The sequence below is a fragment of the Acromyrmex echinatior genome, chromosome 14, assembly GCF_024713525.1.
Source record: "Acromyrmex echinatior isolate Ae372 chromosome 14, ASM2471352v2, whole genome shotgun sequence".
NCBI classification, from domain to species: Eukaryota; Metazoa; Arthropoda; class Insecta; order Hymenoptera; family Formicidae; genus Acromyrmex; species Acromyrmex echinatior.
This window is the reverse complement of record NC_141865.1, coordinates 3,501,172-3,518,554: the sequence shown is the minus strand read 5'-3', so window position 1 is coordinate 3,518,554 and position 17,383 is coordinate 3,501,172. Positions and strand designations below refer to the sequence as shown.

Below are 17,383 nucleotides of genomic sequence, written 5' to 3'. Positions count from 1 at the left end.
GTACAGGACTTTCCGATTCAATTTAATTCGCTTTATCTACACACGAGTGCTTTATCAAAACTTACGGACAGCTTGTATAATTGCTATCATTACGTTTCTGAATGTACATAGAGGATTGTAAATGGGATTGTAAATGGAAATGAACGTATAAACGAAAGTTGGCGACAGACGTAATCTGTTAATTAAATATCTCTTGGAATACCCTTATCACATATTGTTAAAGATATTGTATCATTTCTTCGATAATATTGTAATTCCATTAGCCAAAGAGTATTCCGACCCTTCAACTTATTTCGTTCATTATCTTCCTGTTTAAACGATATTGATGGAGAACAGATAAATAACGGTAAATCATCTCATCCTTGGGCAATAATCAGCGTGAACAGTCATATCGATATTAGAAGTGTTGGCGACATACGTTGATGGCATATGAAACACGAACGGAAAGAAAGAGGAGAGAGAGAGAGAGAGAGAGAGAGAGAGAGAGAGAGAGAGAGAGAGAGAGAGGGAGGGAGGGAGGGAGGTTGAAATTAGAAAGGAAAATTTTTCTTGTAAAAGAGAGAAAATTCAGAGAACATGGCTTTCGCTTAGATATTCGTCCTCCTTTTTCAATCGGGCACGTTCAATGTATCCACGAGTATGAGGGCGAACAGGTATTTAGGACATACGCCGTTAGCTCCAGAAAATGCATTAACTCGCTGACGCACGCGCAACATACGTTCGTGTACTGTAAATGCATTAAATTGGGTCATTTCAGAGCAACAGCTCGTGTTCGATGTGCCACGATTCTTCGTATGCGTGTGTGCGTGCCTGATAGGTCGTGTATTCTTTATTAGGGCCTCGTGTTATTTTAGCGTTAATCCTTGAATTACTGACGATTTATCCTTTTGAAGAATATGATAAGAGCTCTGTAGATTTCTACGTTCATTGACAGCTATTTAAAGCGATTGTAAGAAGATTAAAAAGAAGAATTTTTTAATTTTTTTGAGTGGTGGTTTTATCGATTGGTCGAAGATATTTCAAGAAAGATCATTTATCGCAATATTTTCCACATTTAGTATTACACACACACACGCGCGCGCGCGCGCGCGCGCACATATGGTATATATTTCTAATAAATCTTAAAATTTTATCAAAGTAGCTTAAAATTAATTTAAATCTGGAAGAAATGATTTTATTGGTTTTTTTTACAGCGTGTCTTTAGAAAGATCTTTTTATCTCATCGTTCACAACTCCAGAGTCACATTAAGTGCGACAAGGCGCATTAAATTGATATACAATTCAACATTACTGATGCTAATAAGTGTCTTGTAGACTAGTAAAGCAGTAAATTAATGTACTCATTAGATCTGCAAGATGAATGACTCATAGTATTAAGTTGATTGTACAAGGTGGCCATTGGGAAATTGCTGAAACTGAATAGCTGCTGTTATTTTGTAACGACTGGACAAAGTTGAGTTAAACACTACTCTTGAAAAGAATTATTGTCAATCCATTTTTTATATTTATTTACTTTTAAATATATATATATATTTGCTAATAAATGCTTATGTGCTAATAAAAACAGATTTCTTCTACTGTACAGTGTTTAATTCATCGTCCTGACAATGTTGAGAAAAATGTTTGGGTTACATCAACAAGAAATACAATACAAAGTGCATTGTGATCATATTATTACTAATCAGAATTTTGATTATCATAATTGAATTTCTGGTTATCTTGAGTAGAATATATTTGATATATTTCAACTATAAGTATCCGATTTATATTTTTCTGGTTAAAACTATCGAATTTCCAATTTATGTAACCAGATTTTGTTTCCCATGCTTATATCGTCACAAAACACACAGCTACTTAGTTTCAGTAACTTTCTGATGGTCATCCCATAGATATAAAACCGAGTAGCCACGTCGGTCGCTTATCATTTGCTGTCGCCGCTCGAATAGTTTTGATCAATCTGGCGGAACAAGCCGGTGAAACCGAAGAGACAGCCTCCTTATTAGTCCTTTCACCTGGTGACCTGATTTTTCGTGGCACACGCTCCGCCGTTAAGTGGTAGTTCAATAAGACGTCCAACGTTGGCACGCCTATAGGTGATACCTCAAGGTGATACCTAGTAAAGTCTAAAAATATCTGATATCCGTTCAACAGGTGTTTGAGATAAGAATGTCAACGTACTCACGAAGTAATCCACGACGGATACAAATCGCAATGGAATACTTTAGAGCCAACCCGCTGCATTCTCGCGAACGTAAAACGATGGGTCACGCAATGGCGTTGATCGTCTTATCCGAATCACGAAAGCACTTATAAATTATTCTCAAGTATATTTCCACTGCTGTTCTCAATGAAACAGCAGCATTAATTCTTTATGATTTGGTCAAATGATTGTATTAAGAGTCGCATTGGCATTGTCAATTTGATTGACTTGTTAATAGATAAATTCAATTTGAGATTAAGATGCAATCTTGAAGCATGAATGTATATGCGATGGATTATCTTAGACTCGTATCGGCCTTGAATTGAAATTATAGTTATACATTCTCGGAAAAAATCGCTAATTATAATTGCCTTATTTTGAGCCAGCCATTTTAAGTGATACGTGTATACGTTTCGACCACTAGTTTGGGTTCTTCTTCAGAATCATGTAATAATTAAACGAATGCAAAATTAATGATAATAAAATAATTTCGAAATTGATCTTACAAATCGTTATACTCGGATCGAAATTCTTTTTTGTAGCGAACGTTGGATTGAATGGTAATAATGTTATTGCGTATCCCTCATATATTTGTCTATTTACATCATTACATTAAATTGCCGAAATTACTAAACATTGAATATTGTATTATTGCTTATAATTAGAGAGAAATTATTTGTCTTACTTACATGAAAATATTATACATATATCGGAGATGTTGACCTATATAAATACTTTCAGATGTGTATCTAACTAAATTTCTATGGATACATCAATGAAACCGTTGTGTAATATCCAAAAACTCTTGCCCTCTCTTCTTTTCTCGATTCGTCAGCCCTTCAAGTTATTAATCGATTAATACTTTCCTAAAGTCCTTAGAAACCTTGTTTCTTCCGTGGATAGATCTTCACACGCGATGGGTAGATTAGTACGATTCTCTATTACTTTATGTTACCACGAGCTCAACATTGGACTATTAGATCGGATTATACCCCGTATATCAAGTTTGCACGAAAAATACCGCATCCCGAGCTAATTACAATCAGTCTTTACGCTCTCAAACCGGTGCACCGCCCGGCGTCGATTCGGAAAAGCAATGAGCGGAAATATATAATGAAGAAAAGGATTTTTTCTTTTCTCTTCATTTCTTCTTCTACAATTTTCGCTTTTAATGAATATATAAATAAAATCGTGGAGAGTCCGCGACGGTGGCATCGGCAGATGTACGCCTCGTTTCTCGCGACGATCCACACAAAGGAGTGTCTATGTCTCTACTCTAGCTAATCCGCCTCGTGAAACTCGATATCTATCACGCATGACGACAACTTGTGTGTAGGGAGCTTATAAGTATTCCAAGTGCCGTTCGCGAGCCATTATGTCATCCTCTTATATCGAGCACGTTCCCGTACAATACTCGCGATTGGATACTTGGTGTGACAAGCTCGACCTAATAATTGTTCACAGCTTATGCGCCTTTATTTTGCATATTATATTAAGGATCCCGTTCTTCAATCTTTAACAAACTTTAATTATTATTGAACGATTATTTGTGAAGAATTTTTCCTTTTCTACAAATATTGACTGCTCATTAATCGTACAAAATGGTAAGAAAATTGTCGTAAACTTAACAACATCTCTCTAGCTGCTGTTGAATTTATGACAGTTTTGTCGCTATTTTGTTATGAGATAAAAAATGTTCTTTACGACAATCGTTGAATAACAACATTGTTAAGAATCATAGAATAGGGCCCTATAAGTAATTCATTTCTATATTCAATGTAGATTAACTTTAATCTCGATTTAATTTAGGTTTTTACTTTTTATCTTTTTCTAATTCTAAGAATTTTTGTCTTTTCTAAGAAAATGATAACAGCCGGATTAGTCAAATAATAAATAAATATTTTAAATAATGCAGCTAACAATATAATGCCATCAATATGATAAATGCCGTCGAAATGCAATTAATCTAAGGAAACGCACAATTAATTGCATTAATTTAGGATCGAGTCATATAATTTCATTCGTAAAACACGAGATCTCAAGTGGAACTCGGGAATCCCGCAGTTTGTAACAAATGATCGTAAACTTCCCACTAAACATAAAAATTTATAAATTAGTATTACTTACATAATCAAGCAACCTTTGTGATTTTTATTTTTCTATGATTTGTGGTTAAACAGGGTTTTCGTTCGAGTTGCATTCTTATTTTACATTTGTAGCAAGTGTATAGCTTCTTGTTATTTTTAAAATTCAACATATTAAAATATTACAATAAATATAATATATATCTTTTTATATAATTATATAATTATATATTAATAATTAGTAATTATACACGCCTTTTAAAATTTATCCTAAAAATATGGGAGTTGTGGTACGATAGAATTTAAAGATTTTTACTATGCACTTCAGTAAAATCGATCAAACTTATTTTATATCTTATTGTAGTTTTATTAATGAATGAGAGAGATTTACATTAAAAAAATTCTTCGAAATACAATTTTATCCCACGACTGTCATATTTTCAGAGTAAATTCTAAGAAAAAATTCCGTGTATTATTATAATTAATAATGTCTAATTATTTGTAATAAATAATTATTATTATTGATGTATTTTATTAAAATGTATATGTTAGTTTATAATAAATATAATTGTATTATAATACAAATAAATTTACGTAACATAATGAACGCGTTCTAGACAGGAAAAAGATTCAACTGATTCAAGGATGCTGTAATATCGCGCAACCTTGTATTCCATGTTCGGTGATGAATATTCATTGCAGGACGATTTGTATTCTCATCGCACCTTGCTGTTTTTACAGACCAAAACGGATGCCGATGTCATCAAGATGATGGCCTACATTCTTATCATCGCTGGTGCTCTCACGTTCATTATCAGTTTTCTTGGGTATTGCGGCGCTATGTTCGAGTCCAGGTGTCTCCTTTGTGTCGTAAGTCCGTTCTGATAAAACACAATTCGCTCACAATTTCATCTCGCCTATATATATATATAGACGACTTGCAGTCTAATGTAAAATCAGAGATCACGAAACACATAAAGATTACAAATTTTCTCATGTGTTTCTTATATATTTAGTATCTAGAAATAGAAATATTATACGTTTTTAATTCACATGCAAATAACTTTGAGTCAATAGTGAGTGATAAATATGATTTTTAATAAGAAATTTTAAAACGACATTACATCTCTTTCAATGTGTACTTTAGTACAAAACTAGCAGTGCTGGTTGTAGTAGATATCCAGTAATAGATTAATTTAAAACAGTGCAAACGATATAAAATTTAGCGCTGTTTAATTATAATAATGTAACATAATATTTTCTCCTTGATTTTCTTTTTCTCTCATTTATGACGTATATAATAGCGAATACAAAATACTAATGTTCGTTATTGCTGGTGTAATTGAGAGAAGAAATTATTTACAAAATTATCGAAAACATAAAATAAACTTTTTTGAAAATAATAAGGCAATCTTGTCGTGTGTTTTCGATTTATTTCCTTATATCTAAAATCACCGCCTTGTTAATAAAATCGGGCGCGTAAAATCGGGACGAAATTATCCAAAAAGGAGAAAACATTTTCTGTGATTACAGTACGGCATTTTAATCTTGGTGGTTTTGATCCTGGAGTGTGTGGTAGTCGGCCTCGCTTTTGGACTTAAAGGAGATGTGCGTATTTATAATTATCATAATTATATTCCGCGCGAATTCTAATTTCTACCAGTGAATCAACGTCGAGTAAATAATCACTTACATATATTAATATATGTATATTTTAATAAAATTCACTTTAGTATGAAATTATGCAGGTCGAAAAAGGTACCCAGGACTTCTTGAAGGATACCATCGCTAAGTATTATGCGACCACCAGCGATAAAATTGATACGGTGACAGTCGCGTGGGATGGTATCATGAGTAAGGTAAAGTTACTAATTATAACATTAACATAATTTCGACAAGCTGATACGCGAATTGATCGTACATTGATTCTTCCGGATTTTATGTACTTTGCATGTATAAACGCAATTAATTTACCAAGTGATTCGCTAACTGCACAGCACGCAGCACGGGTTTGATGTAAGTGAAAGTTGAATATCTCAGGACGAGTTATCGACACTCATATCACTTTGTAGTGAAATTGCATATTATAAACGCTCGTCAAAATTTTGTTTTAAGCGTCTTGATGAATTACGGAGAGAATGTATAGGAAAGCAGATAAGTTATATAGAGAAATGTCACAATTTTTTTTTTTAACTAGAACCAAGAGAAATATCATATAATTATAAACACGCTTAATTAAATCGCTAATTTAAATTATTTAAAAAGAATTTAACTGACGTTTGTATAAATATACGCATAACATCTTTTCCGCATCCGTGTTTCTTACGGGTCTACGAGGACTCAGTAAATGGAAAAAGAAAAATTTTATTAATCATAAATGGGAAAGACAAAATTGTCCAATATTGATGGAAATATTTGCAGCTCCATTGTTGCGGCGTGGAAAATTATCGAGACTTTAGCGAAAATAAGAACTGGACTACAATGGTCGAAAAAATGGTCCCTGATGCCTGCTGTATAAAAGAAAATGACGTTCTGAAAGATTCCACATGTCCAATAAATCCCACCTCGTTTAATACGTACCAAACGGTAAGTTACGTCTTATTTACATTACTTTAACGGCTCTTTTTATATTATTCTTTTGTATATTATGGTCTATCTAACTCTTGAACCAACTAGCATTCTAGGTGTAATTATTTTTGTGCGAACATATATCGTATATACATACGTAGCTGTTCACGTATAACACACTTTCCCCTTGACAATTTTCTGAGCGTGACTCGACATTGGTATTGCGTGCATCTATTATAGTTCATCCCGTCAGAGTTGAGCAGAATTGTTGAAAAAAAAAAATTAAATATTGGTTCCTTTTTTCGTGTAAAACATATTTTTAATGTTCTACGTAGCTCTTAAACAGAAAGAATCATGTTCAAGATAAAAAAATATTTTTTAAAACATATATTTGTTTATATTCTACATATTAGATGTGATTTCTTTAGATTTAATTTTATTTTCATATGTAAATTTTCAATAATTAATAATGTCGGTAGCGTAGAAAAGGCTTCTATTATGAGATACCGAGTTCATTTTGGGTGAATGTTAGAAGTTTAGGGCCAGAATTTAAAAAAATAATAGATTATTTTGAAGGGAATTTAATAAGCTTTAAAATACTATATAAAATTTAATTCAAATTCCATTTTTTTTTAAATTAAAGAAATGTAAAAACTGAGCAAATTGCAAAGTCAAAAAATTGTCAAAAATTTTTTTTGTAATACAACATTATCTCTGAGGATGGCTCAAAAGTGAGCCGAAACATGTAAGCGAATTAATTATTATTAAAGTTGTTTTGTTAACCGTATTTGCACAAGAATTACTTGCTTGAGCTTGACTCTTATTGCCCTGTTATATCCAACTATTTTGTGCTTCTAATATGCTCCGAGAAATCGATAAAATGTAAATTATATCAGTATTGCGACTAAAAATTTTATTTAATGTATCTTAAATACAAACAAACACAGCCAGGATGCGCAAAAAATGAGATACATCATTATACCCAAAACTCGTCTTCAAACAGTTGAAATCAAGCATTGCAGAAATAGGTACTTAATGTTCATTCATTGTCCTTTTTATTATTGTACAATGACATTTATATTTTAGCAACGATTTTCACTATATTGACATGGCAGTTATTTCACATTAGAAATATCCTGGATATCTCATATTAAGATTTCCACGCCTTACGGTTTTACCGATCATCAAATCTAACTTCTGTAATTAAGCAATTCAACATATCCCGTATTTTTCTATTAATACGACCTTACTCTATCACTATATGAAAAATTTATTGCCAAATATTTATTTATTAAATAATAAACAATGTTAAAAGCTCATCTCAATGAAACTTGAAGACATCTAAAATCTTTTTTTATAATTATTATAGGCATGATCTAATAATGAATTTTCTACTAAACAGTTTCATCAGTCCAATAAATTCATGGTGGAATCAATAGATAGTGCTTATTAGTTTAGCAGAAACGCCGCTATCTCATATTAAGTGTCTATTTCATAATAGGGGACTTTTCTCCATAAATATAATATTGGAAGTATATTGCATTATATTGGTTCGATGTAGAGGGTGATTGTCCACACAATTGGTTAAAGTTTAATACGCAAAATTTGCAAGCTTTGAATTAACTGCAAAGCGTATAAATAAATTTTTTTTTTATTTATGATCATTTCGAGTTATGAAATTCAACGTGGATTTTTTAAAATGGATACCTATAATTTTTGTATATTTATATAGGAATTATTCGCAATCAAAATATTTGATTAAAAACTGCATCGTTTACAAGTTGATATTTTAAGTATCAAAGTAGTCAATTGTTAAGTATTTTTGAACGTTGGTTTGAAATTTCAAAGAGTAAACTAAAAAAATTAATAAATAACAGGTTTTCATTATAATAAACCTTTATTAGTATATAAGAATTGCTTGAAATTTTGAATATTATGTTCGATAGCAGCATTCAGTGCGCTTTATTTTCTCTACGAATCCAAAAAAGTGTATTTATATTCATTTCATTGTATTTCTATTCATTTTTTATTCATTTATTCGGATATTGATCAATGTAATTATCGGTCACACTAAATAAAATCTCTCTTTAAATCTCATTGTCAGATTGAAACTTTATAAAAGCGGGCCTTTTTACACTCGAAATTTGCTTTTGAGATACAAGTCCTTTCAGGGTTGCTACAAACCTGGAAAACCGGGAAAAGTCAGGGAAATTGAAATTAGTTATGGAAAACCAGGAAAATTCAGGGAATTTAAAAATTTATTTTCTGTGACAATCCTAAAGTTTTAACACACGAAAATTGCGTGAATTTTCAGTTCAGTGGCACTAAGATAATTTTTCTTTTTTTTTTTTTTTTGGAGGAAGGGGAAGTAAAATTAATTTTGATTGATACGTTGTATAAAAATTGACACACATGATTATTTCATTACATTGCTTATTTATAGGGTTGTTACAAGGCCATAATGACAGCGATCGAGGAGAATGCAGCGATTGTAATCGGTGTGGCCGCTACTCTGGTCTTCATCGAGGTCCTGGTGATTATTCTGGCGTTGTACCTAGCCTGCTGCTATTGGCGCCCACAACATGGTAGGCTCGGTGTTAAAGTCATTTACTAAATCCCGGTATTAAGCGTGTTAAGTAACTTACTTATTTCCGCTGAACGATTTCCTCGGCCGTTAGGGACGTCAGCTACTCTATTCATTTACGGTAAAATGTGACCTATTTGACACTTTGCAGTTTATCGATGCGTAGAACCTTCTGGCAAGGAGTAACCTCGAGAGCAGAATGTGCTAAGCTTTCTGCCAGCAGTTCTTTTGAACGCAGTTTTTTTTTCTTTAAGGACTTTGCGAATACCTCGATTGTGTTTATACGTGTATATTTAATATACGTATGTAACACATATAATGTACGTACGCATACATGCACACACACATTATATATGTGTGTGTGTGTGTGTGTGTGTGTGCATATATGTATGCACATGCTTTCGTGTACTTTCCAATGCAATGGTGACGCAAGTTGAATCCGATGGCATCGTACCGCATCGTGCGCTTTGATCGCATCAGAGCTACAACGTAACGAGAATCGAGGGATAGTGGATCAAAAAAGCTATTTAACTAATTATATATATCCGATATCGACAGAGCGATCGTCGATCAAAATGGCTAATCACGATCGCTCTAATGAAATATTGCTCGAATCCTTCGATCGCTCGCATGTTAACGTCATATGAATTTCAAATTTCGGAAATCGCGTTGAGCGAAAAGATCATTCATGATCTTTGTCAATGCGAGAGCTTTGGAGTTGCATGTGCCAAATTATACCACGCGGTTAATCGCGGAAATGTGAGTCACTTGTCAAGCGCCGCTTTACCTCGGTATTTAAGTACCAATGTATCAAACGCATTCGCTTTCACCGAGATTGATTTATTAACATGGAGGACATATTCGTAGGACACCGCGAGCAAATCGTTCAACGTTTGACGCATGTAGAAATAATCCTTCTTTATTCAGCCTTTCTGCAAGTGAAGGAATTAATTTGAACGTCATACGGATAAAAATATTTCTTTTTATATTCCTCGCGCTATTATATATTATATAATCGCTATTAATGTAATACTTGTTTCTATCCGCTCAATACCCGCTTTTGAACTTTTAAAGATACTCGTATTTCGATATTTCGTCATTGCCTTTTGCAACGTCTTGCTTAAAATGCTTTTAAATTCTGGCGAAATGATCAATAATGTATACATAATATCGTGCTGGAATACTCCTCAATCGTGAACAACTTTATTGTCCAAGTTCTCGCAGAATATAAAATAAGAGACAGCTAAATTTGCGATAATAACTTTAATTATTATCTCAGTTACGATCACCCATCGGGCAGCTTGCTTTCCCAGGATTTTTGAACATTCGTTCAATCATATATAATAGTAGTTATTTTTTCAATATTTCGCATTTCGTCTTGTCAATATGAACAAAAAATTGTCGCACGAGAATTTCCGTAGTTTTTATAAACGACCGAAGTCAATCAGTGGCGAAAGTGTTGTTGAGTGCAGCACAATTTCACGTTCGGGTCCTCAACGGTGAGGTGAATGCCTTGTCGTGAATACGAAGAAATTACGGTGTTACACACGCGCGTATCCACATCTCTGAATTGATCACAATCCATCTTATTAAAGTAGAACCTTTTTCTCAATTGGAAGGCATTGACAAATGGACGTTCTTTTAGCTTGTGTAGACGTATCGTCAAGACAGGCCTGGTGAGGTGCTGAAGTAAGGATGATGATTTTGATGGGGTTTGCTTTCAAGTAAGACGGAGGTGAAACTGTCAGTTGACAGTTGATCCCTTCTTTGCTGCTGCTTTACGCTGCAGCATCTAGATCTATCATCCATTCTATTCTACAAACGTTCTTTCATGAATTCTATGAGGCATGGTAGCTTTGCTCTTCACCCTTGCATGGCCATGCTGTTGTATAATATTATTTGACGAAGGCAGAGTGTCAGATGTATAACGGAAGCAGGAGGAGAGAGGCCCGATTGCATCGTTACGTGGACAACCTGTAACAGGTGCAGACCGACTAATGTTGATTTATTTTGAACTGAAGGTTTTGTACGGGATAATGCATAGCATGGATCAGACGGTATCTTGTGATAATGAAAATTATAAATGTGCATTAATAGTATGATCATTAATCAAAAAGCTATTTTTATTATTTCAGTAATAATAATAATAATAATAATAAAGCGTCTCTCGCCAAGCGCGACGTTCCTCTAAATCGCGATCAATTTTGAGTCAACTTTTCCTTCACGGAGAACGGAAATTTATTACAATTTTCTAATTTTTTAAGTAATATCACCTTGTAACTTCAAATTAAAGTTCTATTCAAATAGATAATTCAGTCTATTTGAAATTAAGAGAATATGATTTGCTGTTTGCAAAACGCTCTCTTTTCATCTTTGATCTCGATCACATCTTTGTAAAGGAAAGATCGACTTAGAATTGATCAAGGAAAGTATAGTTCAAAGGAAGTACGTTTGGCGAGAAACACTTTGTATCAATGATGACAAATTATTAGATGTATAGAGTGATTGAAAGATATCAAATATGAGGAAAATATATAAAGTAGCATAATACATTAGACGTTTAAATACGTGCAATTGTTGTTTCATGTTTACAATCAATCTAAATGACGTTAATTATTATAATTAGACATTTCTCAAGTTCTGCATACAAAGATGTTGTTTATCGATCGTTTACGAATTAGTTACGAAGCAATAACTATGATTGCTAATAGGTGAGGCTAAAATTTATAGAAAAATGAGTCATTAATCAAAGCGTTCCATCCGTAAATAATACGCATTTTCGTAATTCAACTAATACGAGTTTAACAATAATTATAATAATATACGGGCGCAGAGCTCTTTCTTTTCGAAACGATAAATCATCGAATGTATTTGCCAAGCCAAACGAGTATGCAATTGGGCCTGTAAGTTTCATTTAAGCTTCAGCGTGATTTCATTTTATTTCACGGTGTTTATTCGTATCCGAACCAGCTATCGGCACGAGTTATTAAACACACATAGCAAAATTCTACTCGGAATTGTGGTATACAAGTAACACAAACTGTTTCTTTTCTCCCTTCTCATTAGTTATAGTAGCTTAGTCAGCAAATCTGTTATCTCAATGTTGCAAATGCTATACAGTACCTAACAGATACATCACAGAGAGACCGCGCAGGATGAGACATCTCATTCACGTTTACATATGTAAAGAACACAAAAAAAAAATGCATTATGGTAAATGGGACAATTGTACAATTTCGAGGAGAAGTCCATATATCTTCGTAAGAAATCGATAATATGTATGTTAGTGTACTTTCAATGTTTAACACACACTGCTGTATACGCAACGGCCAATCTATACGTATGCGCACCTAATACACGCGGAGGGCCAAAATTGTACGACACAATAACAAAAAAAAAAAAATAATATAATATTTCAAGACTGAGAAAATTGAGAAACTAAATTGTACGCACCCTACAATGATTTGATGCGGATCTTACGAGAAACGAAGATATCATTTCCTTAGCAGGATACATGTATATACATATACTTATATAGAGTATATTTTTGTAGAGTTTCTGCGATATCTCGGCACGACATCGCACAAGTGAAACGCGAAAGAAACTTCCGATTCTTTGTTCATTTCGAGAAACTCGAGAATAAACGAGGAATTACATTGCATTTTCGATCTAGTGTCGACTAGGAAATGCCAAAAAATGATGCACAAATGATCTTACGCGTTTTCTTCCGTACCTGAACTTTTCTAAATATAACGATGATCTGCCCCGTGTGGCGTGGAAGCTTTTAGTTTACAATGTTTACATCAGCAACCTTACAATTTTACAGGGTAAAGGTTGCATAGATGTTCTAACATTGTTACATGCTGCATTCCTACAGCAACGTTGCTGTATTCCTGCGCAAATGTCAATTTGAGCAACTTTGGATGCTATCCATTTGGTAATACAAGTGTCATTCTGGCTTTCTTAGTCTCTGAATATTAAGAAAGATGAAATGATGTTTGTGTCACTAAATGGAAAGCATTCCTGCAACAACGTTGCTGCATTCTTGCGTTAACATTGCAGCAATATTGCGTGCGTGCGTGTCTTAGCAATATTGCAATTTTTCCATGATGTTTTCGCGAACCTTCCATGCTGCATGGGTGCGAATCTCTTGTTTGGAGGATCTACTATTATTTGCAATCGTGGGCCGCATGCGGTATTGTGTGTGCAATTATTATTAATACTCGATGAAATATTTTTCTTCGTCCTTCTTTCTCCGTGCTAGCGTGCGCATACGTACACACACGAATCGACGGTATATCTTAATGCGGACGGTAGTTTTTACGATGCTATTTAAATCGCTACTAATTGTTCATGCCGCACATTCTAGACATTTTCGTTTCCAGTGTTAACTTGTTGGTGCTGCTGTTGACGAGGCATTAAGAGCATGGAACTGTTGAGTAGTGCCTCCTAGCACGTTGAGCCCTTAGTGCTCCTGTGCCTTGCTTGCTTGAAACTCTAGCTGCTAGCCCAAGCCTAGGCTAGCTGAGAAGTCGGCCGACAGAAACCAATTCTTTAACGCTTGAGTTGACGAAACGTTTCGAAAAAACGAGAAAAAAAAAATATATATATATATATACATAAGAAAAAGAAAAGAAAGACATACATTGGCAGTGAAAATATGACATAGAAAATAATATGGCTACATGTTACACGTTTCTTTTTCGAAGAGAAACTCAGGTCCAGACTCATCAATCCTACATATATATTTTGGTGTGTATATAATACATATATGTAAGATTGATATATATATATATATATGTGTGTGTATATGTATATGTATATATATGTGTGTATATATATGTATATGTATATATATGTATATATATATATATATATATATATGTGTGTGTGTGTATATATATGTATATATATATATATCCCAAAACGTCAACTGTAAATTGCTAACGTTTCATAGTTTCGCTAAGTGTTTGTAATATATTATGGAGGTACAAGCGTTTAAAATGATTGAAAGACGGTCTACTCTTACAGAGATTTAATATTGAAAGATGGATTAATTACTTTTTGAGCAAAATATAAATAAATAACAGTGCTTTTAAGGCAAGTAATTAACCGTTATCTTTCAGTAAATTAGACACTTTTGTAAGGGTGTATAAATCCTTTTTTCTTTTTTTTTCTTTTCATCTTCCAGCTCTTGGTGGTCATCCACAAGTTAACGCAGATGAACGTTAATGAATGTAACAGTAGATGTACATACGCGATGCATGATATTATTACAATATTTTTGTAATGAAAGTTTTAGATGCTTGTACTCACAACTTTGAATACTCACGCGATGTTTCATCTCTCAACGGATAGAATATATTTAACAAGATACTCTTGTGACAAGAATCCAATTTGTATTTTTGGCATATTTTTTTCGCTATTTCATTGCAAAATTTTTTGTGGAAAAACGCTTCTTTATTATGCGTACACTTACTAAATAATTCTTGTACAAAGGTCATTGTTTCAGTAACATTCAAAAAAATATATGTCAAACATGACACTAACGAGTTTTGCTCGAACCATTAAAAGGTACATTTATTTGCAACAAGATGTCTTATTCGGAGAATTTTTTGACGAGAAAGATGAAGAAGGCTTTTCTTTTCACGTAACATTCTCTAATAAAAATTTCATACTTATGATTCTTGAACCTTATATATATATACTTCTAGTTTTATATTTTTTTTAATATATCTATATATGTATATGTACCTGAGTAATTAAAAATTTGTCAGATATTTATATCAGATGTATAATTGTCTGAGAAATATAGGAATGACGCGTCATTGATGATATATTAGAGATCGGCAGGAGCATTTTACATAACGCATATACTTTGTGAGCAAGTCACAAAGTCAGAGTGTTTATATTGAACATTAATTTTCGTTTTTTTTTATCGATTGCCGTGTATGAAAATGTGCTGCACATCACTGTTTCCCAATAGAGGAAGTAATAATGAATCAAACCTCCTTTTATCTCTGATACAAGTATCGAAGCTATGTCAAAAGAGTATTTTATCATGTACATTTATGAATCATATCACGCATAATTAACGACAAGCCATTATGCGTCGCCTGCATATAAGTGCGATACAGAGATATCGCAGACTAATTGGAGGATTGAAATTCTCATTAACTCATTTAGCTAATAGTTTAAAAACTATGATATATAGTGAAACGCTTGTTTTTATATAATGTGCAGTTTAATTTAGAAATGAAGCTCACATTTTTTGCATGCAATATTATGCACACACTATGGATATTTATATTTATTTTTAAACGTTCGCATAGTGTATCCGTCAAATGGCTTCAAAATAATGTAAAGGTTCTTTTTATTGCAATCTAATCCCTATGTGAAATACCCAATTGTAAATAGCAATCTAGAAAAGAAATTTTTCTGTAAATTGTTTTTTACTTGTTGAGTACAAAAAAAATAAATTGTAGAAAACATTCGAAAACTTCTTGTATTCATATGTATTCGACAACCAAGATTGTTAAACTTGTTGTAGATCCGAAACAGGGATAAATATTGCAATATAAACAACCTGATTTTTACAATGCTGTCTAATATGTAGTATTCCATAATATTGAATGTATAAATTTCAGAAAAGCTATCTAAAGTCGAGGGGAAAAACAGTTTAAAAAACGAAAAGCCTAAGACACCAGTTTAGAAATCTCACGTAGAATTGTGGAAGTCGAGTCAAGATTAATGTGACATTTATGTGTTTATTCTGAAATTGCGATAAAAATGATAATATAAATGCGCGTGTTGTAGTCGTATGCTATGATATATGATAAATTTAATTTCGCGTCAAATCAATATATATCTACGCAAGTATCTTTTTGGTACTAAAGATACAAAGTATATATAGGCTATTATGCAAAAAATTATTTTTGAAAAATAAACTATGTGAGACATTATAATAATAAGATTAACAAAGAAGACAAGACATAAAAAACACGGCCAAGAACGCATGATATTCACTTAGTTTAAGTTCAAAGTTTAAAATGTTTAGTAACGTTCAGTTTCGTTTCGGTGCAATTAAGAATTATCATGTGAAATAGGTGTATCAAAATGTATTCAAATTTTATATACAGAGACTGATACCTGACCTAAAATGTATATATATTTGAGATGCGATTATTGATATACAGTTATATTCCAATATATTATTATTAACTATGAGTATTGTACAATTGCATATATTAAGAATATAGTACGATTGATTTTTGTTAAGAGTATTATGTTTTTTGTAAAAAAAAAGAGAAGCTGTATACACAGAACCAAAATAAAAATTTTATATATATATTATTCATAAATGCCAGATAAAATGTGTAATGTGAATTATTTTCTTCTATCAATTCTTCCGTAACGTATGGCGACATCAAGAATCAGTCGATTCGTAAAATTAATAGTTAAATTAATCCTCAGTATCCACATCTCAAAAAAGTCCCTATCTATCCACATCCGGATATTTGTCACTCAGCGTTTTCTTTTGCTTGTATCTCAGATTGTAGTACATTAATTTTAACTAATTTTTTTTTAATCTATCGTTTGAAGACTGAAAAAAAGAATTTATGAGTTAGAAAGTCTAAAATGTAGAACGAAAGATATTTTGCAATAAGTGAAAAGGGATCGGAAAACATCTAAACTATGAAAATCGGGGGAGGATTGCGCTAACTCTTTGTGGTACCGAGGGTTAATTTGATTAAAATGTCAACAACTTATTCATAACATAATGAAGTATGTCGATTATAAAATATGCAACTATTATATATTTATATGTATATAAAAACTATGTCTGATAAAAGGTACTATACATACTACAGAGGATGGCGTACCTGTAACCCAAATGTCATACCATTAAATTATCTAAACCTATCTTTGTAAAGTGTCAATTTTTTA

General features: G+C 32.7%; 1 protein-coding gene across 12 annotated transcripts in view; it reads left to right on the top strand.

Moving 5' to 3' along the window:
• The window catches only part of Tsp66E (Tetraspanin 66E), a 51,149-nt gene that overhangs the window by 29,010 nt on the left and 4,756 nt on the right, over window positions 1-17,383 (top strand). For 4 of the 12 annotated variants that reach the window (XM_087413499.1, XM_087413502.1, XM_087413501.1 and 1 more), the window contains exons 4-9: window positions 5,026-5,154; window positions 5,818-5,892; window positions 6,018-6,143; window positions 6,706-6,870; window positions 9,296-9,437; window positions 16,084-16,809. In XM_087413499.1, the coding sequence (XP_087269625.1) occupies window positions 5,026-5,154; window positions 5,818-5,892; window positions 6,018-6,143; window positions 6,706-6,870; window positions 9,296-9,437; window positions 16,084-16,148 (702 nt within the window). In that variant the 3' untranslated portion in view covers window positions 16,149-16,809. Of the gene's footprint in view, window positions 1-5,025; window positions 5,155-5,817; window positions 5,893-6,017; window positions 6,144-6,705; window positions 6,871-9,295; window positions 9,438-9,587; window positions 14,189-16,083; window positions 16,810-17,383 lie in introns of those variants that run through there. The other 8 variants (XM_087413506.1, XM_087413508.1, XM_087413507.1 and 5 more) reach the window with 8 other exon arrangements.